A 14,271-nucleotide genomic window follows, 5' to 3' on the forward strand; every position below is an offset into this window, starting at 1 on the left:
ATAAATGGCAACGCAATCAGGCCGGCTATCTCTAACATAGATCTTGAGATCGTCCACCAGCCGACTTCAAACCAAAGGACGGAGCCGTCAAGCCTCACGATCCGAGTGGCACGGTGTGCGAATATGGAGTACTATCGATTGAAAGTCTAATTACGAGATCGATGAGGGACCCATCTGGTATCATGCCGCAGTATTAAACAGAGTAACCTATTCCCTTCCCAATCCATAATATCCTTTTCTCCGCTGCCCATACTGCCCATGTCTCCGTCCAGTCTTGCAAATATCCATATTTTCCCACCGTCAGACCCAGGAATTTATGCTCCGCCCGCGGCGACGACATTCGCTTTACCATTCTGCGCCGACGTCAGTATTGTTATATGAACAAAATACATGGACATCGCTTACCTTTAGGAAGATCGCAACTGCCAAGCTGGCTGCGGCGCCTGCGTAAACCACAATGAAGGTCTTCTGCCAGGAAGCCACAATGGCCTCCAAAGCGAGATTCCGCATCTTCTCAGGCAGTGTACCGAGCAGACCGTTGCTTGCACCAGCGACAAGCATGTCGATCTGATCCCGTGGTATTGACGGAAGTGCCTTGTAGAGCGAACTCTCGGCCGTGTTGACGTATACTGCGCCGCTGATAGACAGACCCAATGCCATTCCGCTCAGTTGAGCGATGAGCATGAGGGCAAGCCCGTTGGGGCCTTCAGATGCAGGAAGGGCAGATTGGATGACAGCGAATGAAGATTGTGTGTACGCGCCGGCGCCTGCGCCGAGGAACGCTGAGATGACGTAGAAGATCCCGACCGGCGTGTGGAGATCGACATAGTGTGCCATGAGGGTACCGGAAATGAGGGCAGAAAGGCTGCCAACCACGTACCAAGGCTTGTACCAGCCCCACCGGGACATCAAGATACCGCTCAGCTGGATACCGGTGATGAGCAGCAAGATGAACGGTAGCATCCGAACAGCGGTATAGATGGCCGTGTCTCCGCGGGTGAACTGGAAATAGAGGGGAATGTAGTAGACCGAGACGTAGGCTACCGAGGCGACGGATGAGCAGGCGACAAACAGGAGGATCGGCATTTTCTGCTTGAGCAGGTGCGCAGGGAACAGGCGCTTCTCGCGAGTCGTGAAGATGCAGAAGCCTTGCTGCAGAATAAACGCAATCCAAAGTACACCAGAAACCACGAATAGCGCAATCTCGGAGCCACTGTTCCATTCAAACAGTACGCCGCCGAGATTGATCGCCATGACGATGGTGACCATGGCTCCAATACTCAGGATCGCACCAGCCCAATCGAACATCATGAACTTCTCCTTCAGAGTCTTGTCAGGATGCGGGTCGGCCGAAGGGATGACGAAGAAATATGTGGGGACGAGAATGGCACCGAAGAGCAAGTTGATGTAGAAACCCCAGCGCCAGTCCCACAGAACGAAGCCACCGCCGACGCAAGGTCCAAGAACAGTTCCGAGGCCCCAAACCAGACCGGTGAAGCTGAGATAGCGAGGCCGCTCCTTGGGCGTCGTGTGAATGGAGAGCAGTGCCAACAGACCGTAGTACATTCCGTTACCGCCGGCACCGGCGAACACGCGGCCGACGATTTCAGCGTCCATGTTGGGAGCAGCACCGCAAAGTGCAGAGGCCGCTAGAAAGATGATGGTGCAGACGATGTAGATCCACTTGGAGTCGTAGATGGTGTACAGCTTTCCATATGGCAAGACAGTGGCCATACCGCCGATCATGAACCTAGAAAAAGTTAGTTAGATAAGATCCCTCGCAGCATCCAAAGGATACCTACCCAACAGACAGCCAGGGAAGTTCCCCTATGCTGTTGAGGTCATTGACAATGGCCGGCACAATGTTGGCGACGATGGTGTTGTCCAGAGAGTAAACGAAGATGCTGGTTAAGGTGCTGACAACGAAGATGAACCAGCGTACGCCAGTAATTTTCCGCGTCTCCTCCTCTTGCGGCTTTTCACTGGGGCTGACGGGAGCCTTCTCAACGTCGGAGGGCATCTCGTTAGGAGGAGTGATATTCTTGGCGGAGGAGCTGTCGCTCGCCTTTGTGGAGGATTCGCTGTGTCGAGTGGAAGTGTCGTGGTCCATGGCTGGGGCCGAAAGAGAAGCTTGAAGTTGAATTCAGCAAACTGCAGTGACTGCCACGAGAAAAGGTTAACGGCAGGGAGCACCTCCCGTGAAGTAGTTTTGTAGAAGTGGCTTAGTCAGGCACGTGGTACAGATTGTGTATGCCAAGCGCAGTTGCTCATTGTTTGTCGCGGAGCGACGGGGTAGTTGGTAGACATTTCCATTGACTTCGATGCGGATACTCCGGTCTTGTCGTGGTGTTGTGGTGTTACCGCCAGTGCAATTCCAGTTGCGGCTTGGCCAAAATGACGTCAGTCTGGCTTTCGGGAGTCCCTTAACGACAAGCCAAGCGAAGGTGTGCAAATGTACCGTGATGCAAGTGCCAGCCCTACGGGAGGTTGTCAGCACACCCTGTGCAAATCGCGGTCGGAGTTTAGACAGTCCTTCACTACTGGACATAAGCCAGGCACATGTGCACATTGCGGCGCCGCTTTGGGCGGATCTTGCTCTGTCAAGGCAAATGCTAACTAATAATGTGCACCCATCGATTTCCAATTCGCCGATGTCGTGCAACATTCTTACTAACTCCCTTTGCATCTTCACAGCACGTTGTGCTTCGGCGCTAAGCTGCGGGAGATCGGCCGCTAATTTGGGCTAGTGTGCACTTGTAGAACCACCATAACCTTAATTCAATGTCCAACAGTGCGACTTTCCCCTTCGACTTATCGAAGCGTCTACTACGGCACGGTGCAGAGAGTGAAGACCTGAAACGATCGAAGCAGCAGGAAAAGCAGCCTGAGTAGATTCAAAGGGCTTTGCTTCAAATGACGTCAGAGGGGTGCGTGAATGCGCCCACGTGGCCGCATGTGATTTGCGTTCCGACTTTCCCCCGAATCCGAGAATCCCCGCGAATTACCCAGAACGGTTGCGTAAGTTTTAGAACGGTCGAGACCCAATCGCAGCAAAGGCGCGCCCGATCCCAAGCACATGTCTGTCTCATCTCGATGCTGGCTGATGAGACAACCATAACACTTTGCTCAACAATCTACACTCGTTTGATTAAAACACAGCGGCCTCAGAGTGTTATGTCGCAGTATGGACAGCCTTACCGGACGCGAGAACTGCCCTGATGCCCAGAGACTTCGGCGCTGAATTCGGCGCCATCCATACAGTGAACACAGTATACTGTACAACCTGCGCCATAACCCGCCGTCACTACTGCTAACAGCTGGCGTAGCGGAGATTACATCCGTCAGGCCTCATTTCCTCTTCGCGTCCTCAGCAGTCCCTTCGGGTTTGTTTAGCTCCGAGGTGGGAGAATTGAACAGTAACGACCGCTGGCATTCCTTGACGTAGGACGAAGGCTGAGATTCTTTTCGCAAAAAGTGAGAAGAGGAGGTGATGCGCAGTGAAATATACCCTACGGCGGGCGGCATAAGGACGAGCGTATTGCAGTCGGCAGTCCCTTATGTAACCCCAACATGGACTGTACGCAGCTCTTCCTATAGGGTAAATGGATCCTACGCAGCTCTACACCGAGCGGCGCACGGCTGACAATCAGGTAAGCATTGCGGCACCACGTGAGCTCAAGTATCTTAACCCTCTCAGTGGACCATGGATCAGAGTACACGGACTTGAAGAAACCTCCCAGCGGCTGATCACGGCGGCACTTCTTTGCCACGCGCGATGTACCTACTGTCGTATCTCTCGCAAGACTTGACCGGTCTGGATCCGCTGACAATCCGACAACCGCACTGTTGTTCCCCCGCGTTTACGGAAGCTTTGTCTCGCTTGAGAATAAGGTTTTCGTACTTCTCCGTGCGGCTTATTACGACGAAACAGGCTGCAACAACGGAATCGCCCGTCTTGTAGGAGAATGGTCGGTGTAGGCATCCGGCTCCCCGTCATGCATCCCATACAGGAAGTAAGGAGTGTGGCGCAGGCTAGGTGAAGCCCCAACACCTTTCACCAAATTCAACGTTTGGGAGGCCATTGTGAGGTATGACGACGTAAGAGGGTGGCTACGATTCCTTCTGCCACGGTTCAACTAACCAAGCCAATAAGATTCACACAGAAGCGGTAGAATGAGTGGGTTGCTCGTATCATGTGCTGAAGCCCCAGAAGGATTACTACTTAGCGCTCGCCACATCTTGCGGACCTCAGTAATCCACAAGCCGTGACACGTCCCGGGCGAGACGCATCAGCTGTGAGCTCCCTGAGATTCAAGGGACTAGACCACTGACAATACATCCCGAGCGGCGGCTCTCATCCTGGACGTGCTCCCTAACTTTTTCCCAACGACTCCGTCAGCCTACCGCCCGAGTCAGTACTCATCTTCCAAACGAGACCATTTAATCTGCTATTGGCATCATTCCACTTTTGAGCATGAGAATACGTGAGGGCTTGTTAGGTTATAGGACATTTCGGGCTTTGCTATAACGCTTTGGCTATCCGCAGGGACTACCTAAGCGAACATCTGTTTTCTAATCGCCATTAGGAACCAACAAACGTGAACAGTTAACGTCAGCGTTGAGGTTTAAAGTTTGGCCATTGACCTATAGAATTGGATTAAGGGAACCCGTTCGCGGGTCCGCCTTGTACCCCAGTCTCGACGAAGAATTGTGAGTGATGTGAAGACCTAGTCTGCTTTGCCACACTGCTGACGCCTCCTTCTTGCAGTCTACGCTGTATCCACGGGACATAGACACTACTGACACCGAGTTGTGATGGCAATGTCCTTGTCGTTTCTAGCCATTCAGCAGCCAGGCACCGTGTTGCCATACTCAGTCTTGTCCTTAAACACATAGTGTCTCCAAAGCCTTTTTTCTATGTAAGCTATACTATGCTACATAATTACAAGTGTAGAGCTCCCTTCCCTTTACAAAGCTTTGTAGGACCCAGTTGGCAGTAACCAGGGTCTCAACTCACAAAACAGAGATGCGTCCAAATAATCAACCTTCTACGAAATCATTTCCAGAGCTCCTCACTGAGGAGTACGAGTCAGTGTGCTGATGGCATGATGGGCCGGGGCGTTCACCAACAGATGATCCATCACAATGGTCTTACCCTCAAACGAACACTGCGAGGCCTCCCGCCATATCATTGGGAGCAAAAATCACTCGCCTCGTATCTGACGTGGTTGGCACGACGAAAGCGAATTCAGTATGTAATTGCCGCACTCAGTTACGTACTCACGAGGAGACAGATTCGAACGCACGGCCACAAGGGACGACTATATAAGACCTCCAACGACCCTCAGAGTGAATATTACCATCCACACAACTTCCCTCACATACCATTCAGCAACCCAAAGCAACTACAGCCGCCTCTTTTAGAGATCACCACTTCAAACACAATGCAGACCAAGACAGTCCTTGCTTCCCTTCTCTTTGCCGCCATTGGCACCCAGGCCGCCCCTTCGGTCCATGCTCGTCAGGCCGATTCGATTCCTCTCAACATCTATGAGGGCGATGGCTGCAACCGCGGACCGCCTATCACCACCGCCAATGTTCCCACCGACGGAAGTTGCTTTGCCTTCTCGCCGATTCTCTCGTCACAAACCGACAGCGCCCGCATCGATGCAGCTGGGTCGTTGCCAGCTGGTTGCACCCGTAAGTCATCATTGCTTCAAGCATTCTTCAGTCCATCTGTACCCTTTCTATGTGCCTTCCTGCCAGGCGCTGATTGTGTTTCCATAGTCACCATCTTCAACACCAACAACTGCAGCCCTAATGGCAACAATGTTCCGATCAGGTCTACGGGCAACTGCGCCACTTTCGGGGCTGGCAATCCTCTAGACCCTTTTATCAGGGCCGCCAGGGTGTCGGGTACGTGCTAGAGCGGGGTGCTCCCTTGAGAATCTGGCGCCAAGTATGGAGGAGACTTAGGTCATAGATTGGGCAGCTTGAGCGATGAAGACAATGAAGAGATGAGGGGGATTGGAAGACCAATGTTTCATTCTAGTCGCTCGTTGCTTTATACATTCACGTAGAGGTTACAGCAAATTGATAGGGACGCCTACAGTTTCGCCTCACTATTTTCCACGACTGTCTTGACACACAATATCCAGAGCACCAAATGCGGAGTGATGTCACTTTTGATGTAGAGATAAGAGTTACTTGTTTCTTAAAAAGTGCCCTTGTTGGAGACAGTTGTGGTACCTCACATCTGCCAACTAACGCAAAGACGTGAAGCAAATGGGACGCTAAGTAGCACCAAACCTGGCGAGACACGGCTTCAAACTGGCTTGTCTTCAATGAATTTCTCACCATCCCACAACGGACCTCCAGGATAGGTATAATTAGCATCGAGCTGCAATCTATTGGCCATTTCCGACGAAGTCACCATGCCTGCATGGAGTTACTACTTGCCTCGGCAAAACTCAAGGCTCAAACTTACCAGGTGCCTCCGGGGCGAAAATGTCAGGAATCTTCACACCCGCTGGGAAAGGCGCCCTTGAATCGCTCTGGATATCCAGATGGGCACAACTCGGGTACATCTGAGCCAGGCTACCGGGCTCGCCGATCTTTATATATTGGTTGGTCAAACCGGACCAAACAACGTCCATGCGCATGAGGTATTTGCCTGCAGGTGTTTGGGGTGGGATTTTGAATTCGAGCTGGGTATCGGTCAGTATGAGAAGTGTTCCAAGCCCGTAGTGGGGGAAGACATACATGAGGAGGATCGGCGCGGTACAGCTCCCAGTTGAGAGGCCTGTCTTTGGTGTTCGCCAATCCGCGCGAATGGATCTTGACCCAGTCACCAGTGCCGTCGTAGGTGTGTATGTCTTGCCCTTCAGGTACTTTGGATAGATGCACCACGAGCGGACCGGGATGGTTGAAGTCCTATACGCATTGAGTGAGGACCGTGGTCAGCTGAGGGATCGGAGCATGAACATGAGGTTAAGTGCTCCCGCAGCATACACGTACCATGTTCCATCCCTCTTTATGATAACAGGTGCCTCGGTTATCCGGACAATTCTTGAAATCGTCTTCTGTCCATTCACTTGGGTCCCCACGATGCTGCGCTATCTCAATAGTGTCGCCAGCCCTCACTTTGAGAACTTCGGTGGCATTGGCATGATCCATGTTGCCGCGACCACATCGGACGGATTCTGGGCGGTCAACGTAATAGGTGGGCCAGTTGTAGTATCGGTAGAGGAAGTTCGAGTCGACGTACTTCCACTCATCGTACGGAGACGTCTTATTTCTGGCCATGTGAGGGTTTGACCCTGGGGACGAGAAAAGGACCTGGAGTTTACCTGATGTACTGCAGTGGTTCCTTCCATTCTCCATCGGCTTTCAATCGGACGAAAGTAACTGGCGTTTGTTAGAGTGTTGACATTCTGAGTTTTGACGCATGAGTCCTATACAGTGGCCGTTGACTATTTGTAGGACGGCTGCAAGCGCAGCAAACGTCAAGCGTAGCGCCATGTTGCCGTCAGATAGCAAGAGTTATTTGGCATCTTGTCAAATCCTCTACCTTCCCATGTTTATATAGTTTCTAGCTGGCGGAATACCCGCACAGCATACCTTCCAGAGATGAAGATCCCATGTGATGTTTCTCCAGAGCGGAAACCTGTCCAGTTCCTGGATAACTCATTTAATCCACTTCTTCCAACCCGGGAAATAGTTATTAACGCTATTTGTTGTACATGCAGTTAATAAATGTAAGGCTGGAAGTGAAACTTTGCCTATGGCAACAACAGCTATAACGAGATTGCGGGGAAGTGCGGCATTTCATCTGGGCTGACCAGTAGCGTTGCCCGTCCGCAATCTGACCTATTTTATAGCCGCTGCTACCCCATATTATTTAACCGAGAGGGTCACGGTCTCTAAGTGATCAGCACATCAACGCTTCTGGCGTCTCGTGCAGGAGTTAGGTTCCCTACTAGATCTCTGTACTTCGAACCATGTCCAGGAAGTGAAAAGCGCGGAAGTTAAGATTTACTTTCCCACAAGGCCTTTTTTTCTCGTTGGTATATGACCTTAGGACTGTGATGCTGGACATCTATGTTAGGGTATGGACACGCCATTTGCGTGATGCCCAGTGATACAGTAAATACAAAATCAAGTGATCGCGATTCTTCGTGGTCATTCTGCAGTAATTCCACCAGGAAGATGGGTCATCCCTACGATTCTGTCAATATATATGCAGCGCATCGAGGTTTGCACATACATCCATCGATATCTTCCCCTACTGTGTCAGGGACGTTGCACCGGTTCTTGACCGAGGCTGCAAGCTCCGTAAGCTGTGTGCAGTTCCGTAAGTAGCATTGATTGTCCATGGCAATCTGAAGGGAGTTGTTCTGCCAACCAAAAACGTAGTCGCCGTGTTGACCATATCCCGTACTTGCAGATATGTGAGCAAAGATGGCTCCCGTTCTCAGGAAGAATTTACCTGTCTCCAGTCGAAAGAACGAATGGCTGGCTTCCATCTTCCGGCCATTCATCCGGGTTGTTAAACGCTCTCGTGTCCCACATTACCTATTTAGTGTGTCCAGTTAGCCACGTAATAGTGCTCAACAACACACAACCGCACGACGTACTTCTAGCATCACTTGTGGAATCTTCACGGGATGGCTCTCGGGACACTGGCCAGACACAACAGAGAAAGAAGGCGGGGTTTTGCCGATTGTATGGGCGACGTGGTCTCGATGATTCGGGGAGTCCAAGTTGATGCCGTCCCAGCACCTTGACTACATATTAGTTTAAACTCTTCCATCCTCGTGGAGCAGCTGTTCACTTACTGAGGAAATATGATATTCGACCGAATTCCGCCAGCGCAGGGCCGAGTAGGAAAATGGTCAGTGTCGAGCACCGGATCCATGCACGGTGAATACATACTCCCTCCAAAGTTGGGCTCCGTGAAGCAACGGTAGCATTGCTGCGTGTTCTTGCCGAGATTTTCGGATGTGCGCCTCGACGCATCTCCTGTGAGCATGCGAAATCCCTTCGAAACCTATTTAGTGACAATTCGCAGCCAAAAATTCGAAGTCCTTACCGGCCTGAAGGCCACCGTCTTGTTTGGACCTGCCGAAGTGTAGTAGACCGTGATTCCGCCGTTGTCCGGGTCATTGAACTGATTTGCTATCTGCGGTACACGCTTATATGTACCATTACGGGCTTTGAAGTACAAGTTGGCCGTCCAATAATTCGACAAGTCCTCCTTGAAGTGGCATGTGGTACACGAGGCTTGTTTGGGGATGTCTTGATACGGCATCGATGCATTGAAGGCGTCCTGCCTCGTATCAATAATGGTCTGGAGAAACAAACGCCGTAAGGAATCGTACCCCGCCAACTATCTGGTGCATGTGCGATGATGGATTCGACCCTGGGTTTACCAGCCTGTTACAGCATCATTATTTATCAGCATCGAGCGTTTTGCCGGGTGTACGAACGGATCTAGCCTCTCAATAACAAGTTGTGAACAGCCGAATCGTAGCATAGCCTGTGGACCAGTTGGACGCCCCCCTCTTAGCATTGGTTCGTCCAGCTCTGCACCAGTTTGCGAAGCTGCTTGGTGAACAAGCGCTGAAAGCGCCACCAAAGATATGGTAAACATTGAGAGCGTCCAGCTCGGTTGAAACTACGAGCTTTCCAAGAGGAAAATGTGTGAAACGAGATGAAAGGTGAGGTCTGACGGCGGCGCTTAGCAGACTAATGGTGGTGTAATGTATACTATCGGACGTGGCCAAGAGTGACAGCGAAAAGCATATTATCCTTTGCCCCGGAGCACAAGTTCATTTCGATAAGGATCATCGCAATTCTTGTGATTAATTTAGCGATATTTGGGCCTATAGCCGCCGCTACGGGTTTGTAAGCGGTTGGGGCGATAAGGAGCTTTAACAGTAGAAGGGTTCTATAAAATAGATTCGCGATACACGGAGCAGAATAGAAATTCTTAGAGAAATTTTACTTGTTTGGGCAAAAACAAACTACGCTTTAAAATATAGATATCACTACCTATCTATATCATGAATTCAGTTGTCATCTCCGGTTTGAGCAGCATTGTTCCTGACTCGTCAACTTGGCGCTATGACGAATATTCTTGTAATACCACATTTCGAATGGCAAAAAAAACCGGATGGTGGTGGTCATAAGACGATAATCATTTATGTTTACGGTAATACAATACTTGTACAAAATATGGAACGGTCCTCTCCTAAGTATCCTACCTGAATCTGCTAAGTTTCAGCGACTAGAAAGGTTCTAGAACCTTAACATCCTTAGATATTCTACAATACTTAGCTCGAGGCACTATTAGGTAGCACTTACTACTGCAGCTTGCAGCCGCAACACTAAGATCTAAATAATGAACAGTTACAGCAGCTATAGGAGCCTTATTACAACTACGGACGGGCATACGGACTGTTGGAAGCGCAGATTCTAGCATGATTACGCATCGGTGCAAAGAATAAATTATGAGCATAGGTGTGATATATCCGTTGAATGCTTGTGTTGTTACCCTATCCATCAGAAAGCCCCTTCAGAAGATGCATTTGCATCTTTACTTAGCAATCTGACCATTGACTCGAGTCCCTCTTCCTGCGCCTTTTTGATCACCGCCACTCTCACATCATCAGCGAGCCTGGCTCCAATCTGTTCCAAAAGATTAAACATCGCAGTATCTTCTCGGTCCACCGCCATTGCAAACGCCCCCTGCACAGCATCGTCTTTATTCTCCCCATGCTCCCACAGTAACCTCACAATCGTTTTGGATCCACACGTTGCCGCAAATTCAATCGCATGATCGTGCTTTGCCCCAGCATCAAGCAAGATCTTGACAACATTTACATGCCCGTGTCTGGAAGCGCGACTGATCAGGTTAAAGGCCCGTTCATGATACCACCAGCGCCTCACAAAGAATTCAGCTGGGCGGCGAGACTGAAATAACGACTCATCATCCTTATTGTCATTAACGTCTACCCCCTCTTTTTCAATCAAATACTTCACGATATCTGCTTCATCCCGTCTTGCTGCAAGGTGGATTCGCATAGGGAGCCATCTCAGTTCATAGTCATCGATGTGCGGTTTTGCATCCCCTAACAGCCGTATAAACGTTTCTACATTCGAAGTTTCCTGCAGCGCATAGAGTCGTAGTTTATGGATGTCTCCTGGCGTAACTTGACCCCTGTGCCACGAAGGATCCAGCGCGAGATCGAGCAGTTCAGTGTGGTCGTTAGGCATGGCAAGACTAACGATCAAATCAGGGCGAAGGGATATGTGTGGGGCCTCGCCGGAATCGTCCACCATTAGGAATTTGACGATGTCAACGTGGCCGCGATAGGACGCGGCGCGGAGGGGCGATAAAAATAGAGAGCTAGCAATGGAAACATCAATACAAGGCGCACAAGACGGGGTTGAAAGAGGGTCCTTACGGGCGACCAGGATAGAGATTATTGCAGCCTTCTCCAACTAGCTTGACAACAAGGCTTTGCTCACCTATCCAAGCTGCAGCTCTGAGAAGAAGGTCTCTGAAATCGAGGGATGACTCGTCCAACTCTCCTTCGGTCACGTCTGCGAGCCAATCTTTAATGTAGAATGGCCCCCCGTTTTGTGGGAGGGTCACCATTTTGCACAGTTCCAGTACGCATTCTCTGAATTCCTCGTCGGTGATGGCTGCCGTCGTAACACATGTTTCATCTGCAGAGGCATGGCGATAACGGCAGATATGCTGCGCAACGAGGAGCAGTCTGTTCACATTCCGACTCTGCGTCTTCCGACGTGCATGCATGAGCGTTCGGTGCGCAAGGTACTTTGCCCAGAAATCCGGGGCTCTGTAGGTCCGGCCGGAGATTTCTTCGCAGTCGAGAATGCCGGAGTTGAACATGGCGGTGGTGGCGATGTTGGCAAAGCGTTCTGGTAGCTTAGTCAATGTGATATTGCGTTTACTTGATCTGGAAATATGGGAAACTAACTGCAGACAAGTCTCAACCGCAGAGCGCGTTTGATACTGCGCACGGAGGCGGCTTGGGTGAGGATTGCGAGAAGTAGTTCATCAGGTAATAGTGCAAGCGACACCATTGTACTCTGTTCTACCAGTCGAAGATGAATTCAGGAATGCTAAGCTGATTTTCGCTGTAGGCTGAGACGGAAGATTTGTGTACGGACGGGCTGGAAAGGTTATAGGGCTTAGGATAAGAAGACACAACGCTGTCCGAGACCTTGGCGCTAAATTACTGTGTAAGAGTGGCATTTAGGCCGGACCCTCGTACGGTGGACTATTAGCAGGTGTAGTGCCAAAATTCAATTGCACAACGAACCTGCAAACCTACTTACACCCTTGGACGCAGCATAGTTTGTAGCCTACTTGCGCAGTGTATGTACGCAGTGTATGTACGCAGTGCATGTACGTAGAAAGTACGCTGTATTTATATATATACCATCTATCTACCTACGCTTGCCTGCCTATACTACCTGCCTGTCTGCTTGTCTGTCTGCCTGTTTGCTTGCACTTGTTTGCCTGCACCTGTCTACCTGTACCCTTCTCTCTAGATCTGCACCCGTCTCTCTGTACCTGCCTCTCTGCACCTGTCTCTCTGCACCTGTCTCTCTGCACCTATCTTCCTGCATCTAACTGCCAATACTATTTCTGCCTATACTTACTTACTTATATACTTGCTATTTTATATAGATCTGCTGCGTAAGTAGGCTAGAAACTATGCTGCGTCTACGGGTGTACGTAGGTTTGCAGTTCGTCGCGCAATTGAATTTTGGCACTACGGCTGCTACCTAATAGTCCACCATAGTCGCGCCACTGGCTTACAACAGCCTCCCGATACTGGCGGCTATCTGATCGATGCGATATGTTGGCCCTAATGCATGCAAGCGCCGACGTCGACCTGAAACATCACAACCACATCTACAGTTACCCGCGCCACACGCCAGCAGGACGGGTACCCAATAACGAGGCGTCAATGGGTTAGGCCTGAGCATATAGCTCATTCGTACGCGTTAGTTTCTGCAGTCATGGACCTAATAAAGAGCTACCTCCCCGTCTCCCCCCATTCACCCTGGGGCAACCAAACCTGAAGTTTTCGAAATTGCAGTCACTCAGATGGCGTTTCCATATGAGTTTTACATTATTCCCATCTCCTCCATTCTCCTGGCTTTGTCGTCAATTGCATGTCTCGCTTCCAAATCGACTGCTTCCAACAGCCACAACGAAGACTCGACGGGGGCCATATTTCTCGATGCTGAGTTTCCCGATCAGGTGATTGCACTTGCAACCTATCCACGCTACCTTGGATTGAATGCAACGACTCCAGTCCTAGTGGCTTCCAGCATTGCTCTGGTCATTTCCATCGGGTTCGCTGCCCTCTCAGCATATGTGATGTTGAAATGCAAACCTGTCAAGGTAAGTCCCTATGTCAGCAATTCATTAGTGATGGAATTAATTATTCTCAGTTATTGTGGTACCATAGGCAAGTGTTGTTGTTCGCTCTCTTCGCCAATGCCTCACTTGCATTAGCAGCGTTTGTTACCAACTTCGTCCTGCATAGCAAGAGCGCGCATTTTTCGCTATCTTACCTCAGTATAAACGATGTTATTGGCCCTGGGAATGCCTACACAGCTGGTGTATTCGACCTCGAAACCTGGACGTGCGAGGTCAAAAATCTGCCGTCTTTCCGAGACGAGACGCCGATCGCTCAACAGTGCGCTGCGGAAACGGCTGGTCGGGCCTGCACTGTCATTATATTCGTCTTCGCCATAGCGCTTTTTCTGGCAGTCTGGTGGGATGCTGAGAAGCATCGGGCTTTGATTGTGGTAGAATGGGATGGGGATCGAATGGCCTGGGATGATGAAGACGATTGCGAATTGGATGATGCTGCAGCCATGAGACAGCTTGGACATATCGGCCTTCGCTCTCACGGTGTGTGATCGGCTTCGATTCCCTGCTATTGAGGTCGACTAGACTTTGCATTGTTGCAGTGGCCATGGTATTTTTCAATAAAATTCCAAACTTGGACCTTCAAGTTCGTAACAGAAGAATTCGCAACTCCGAAGTGTCACTCAATAATTTCCTCAAACACCTCTTGCGTGCTACTGTACTTGCTTGAAGCTCGTAATTCCGTCACGTTATGAGCAGCCTCGATATTTTTGAAGCCCATGGCTCGGGCGGAAAGGGGAATGTTGGAGTGGGAAAGTTGGTTAGCTCGCGAGGATGATTGTGTAGTTTCC

The 14,271-nt window shown here is 50.3% G+C and overlaps 6 protein-coding genes across 6 annotated transcripts; 2 read left to right on the forward strand and 4 right to left on the reverse strand.

The window, feature by feature from the left end:
• Positions 1-314: 314 nt before the first annotated feature.
• Positions 315-2,020, reverse strand: EI97DRAFT_369204 (MFS general substrate transporter; the record flags this gene model as incomplete). Its single annotated transcript, XM_033795175.1, has 3 exons — positions 315-353; positions 406-1,750; positions 1,803-2,020. The coding sequence occupies 3 exons, from the start codon at positions 2,018-2,020 to the stop codon at positions 315-317; spliced, it is 1,602 nt and encodes a 533-aa protein (XP_033657674.1).
• Positions 2,021-5,444: 3,424 nt separating this feature from the next.
• On the forward strand, positions 5,445-5,927 carry EI97DRAFT_439202 (uncharacterized protein; the record flags this gene model as incomplete). The annotated part of the gene is made up of 2 exons (XM_033799545.1): positions 5,445-5,700; positions 5,788-5,927. 2 exons carry the CDS (start codon positions 5,445-5,447, stop codon positions 5,925-5,927), a joined length of 396 nt encoding a protein of 131 aa, XP_033657675.1.
• A 268-nt stretch (positions 5,928-6,195) lies between these two features.
• EI97DRAFT_429896 (uncharacterized protein) lies at positions 6,196-7,776 on the reverse strand. Its single transcript, XM_033797547.1, has 6 exons — positions 7,461-7,776; positions 7,350-7,407; positions 7,018-7,297; positions 6,763-6,933; positions 6,488-6,707; positions 6,196-6,438 (listed from the first exon to the last, which is right to left on the reverse strand). Exons 1-6 carry the CDS (start codon positions 7,519-7,521, stop codon positions 6,326-6,328), a joined length of 903 nt encoding a protein of 300 aa, XP_033657676.1. The 5' UTR covers positions 7,522-7,776; the 3' UTR covers positions 6,196-6,325.
• Positions 7,777-8,181: 405 nt separating this feature from the next.
• On the reverse strand, positions 8,182-9,535 carry EI97DRAFT_491631 (uncharacterized protein; the record flags this gene model as incomplete). The annotated part of the gene is made up of 8 exons (XM_033802280.1): positions 8,182-8,219; positions 8,267-8,439; positions 8,489-8,574; positions 8,637-8,781; positions 8,838-9,040; positions 9,092-9,328; positions 9,381-9,435; positions 9,489-9,535. 8 exons carry the CDS (start codon positions 9,533-9,535, stop codon positions 8,182-8,184), a joined length of 984 nt encoding a protein of 327 aa, XP_033657677.1.
• A 978-nt stretch (positions 9,536-10,513) lies between these two features.
• On the reverse strand, positions 10,514-12,233 carry EI97DRAFT_390981 (uncharacterized protein). Its single transcript, XM_033796230.1, has 3 exons — positions 12,009-12,233; positions 11,469-11,949; positions 10,514-11,410 (listed from the first exon to the last, which is right to left on the reverse strand). Exons 1-3 carry the CDS (start codon positions 12,112-12,114, stop codon positions 10,564-10,566), a joined length of 1,434 nt encoding a protein of 477 aa, XP_033657678.1. The 5' UTR covers positions 12,115-12,233; the 3' UTR covers positions 10,514-10,563.
• Positions 12,234-12,941: 708 nt separating this feature from the next.
• EI97DRAFT_429898 (uncharacterized protein) lies at positions 12,942-14,071 on the forward strand. The gene is made up of 2 exons (XM_033797548.1): positions 12,942-13,447; positions 13,498-14,071. Exons 1-2 carry the CDS (start codon positions 13,148-13,150, stop codon positions 13,969-13,971), a joined length of 774 nt encoding a protein of 257 aa, XP_033657679.1. The 5' UTR covers positions 12,942-13,147; the 3' UTR covers positions 13,972-14,071.
• The last annotated feature ends 200 nt before the right edge of the window (positions 14,072-14,271 follow it).

The sequence above is a fragment of the Westerdykella ornata genome, assembly GCF_010094085.1.
Source record: "Westerdykella ornata strain CBS 379.55 unplaced genomic scaffold EI97scaffold_2, whole genome shotgun sequence".
NCBI lineage: Eukaryota > Fungi > Ascomycota > Dothideomycetes > Pleosporales > Sporormiaceae > Westerdykella > Westerdykella ornata.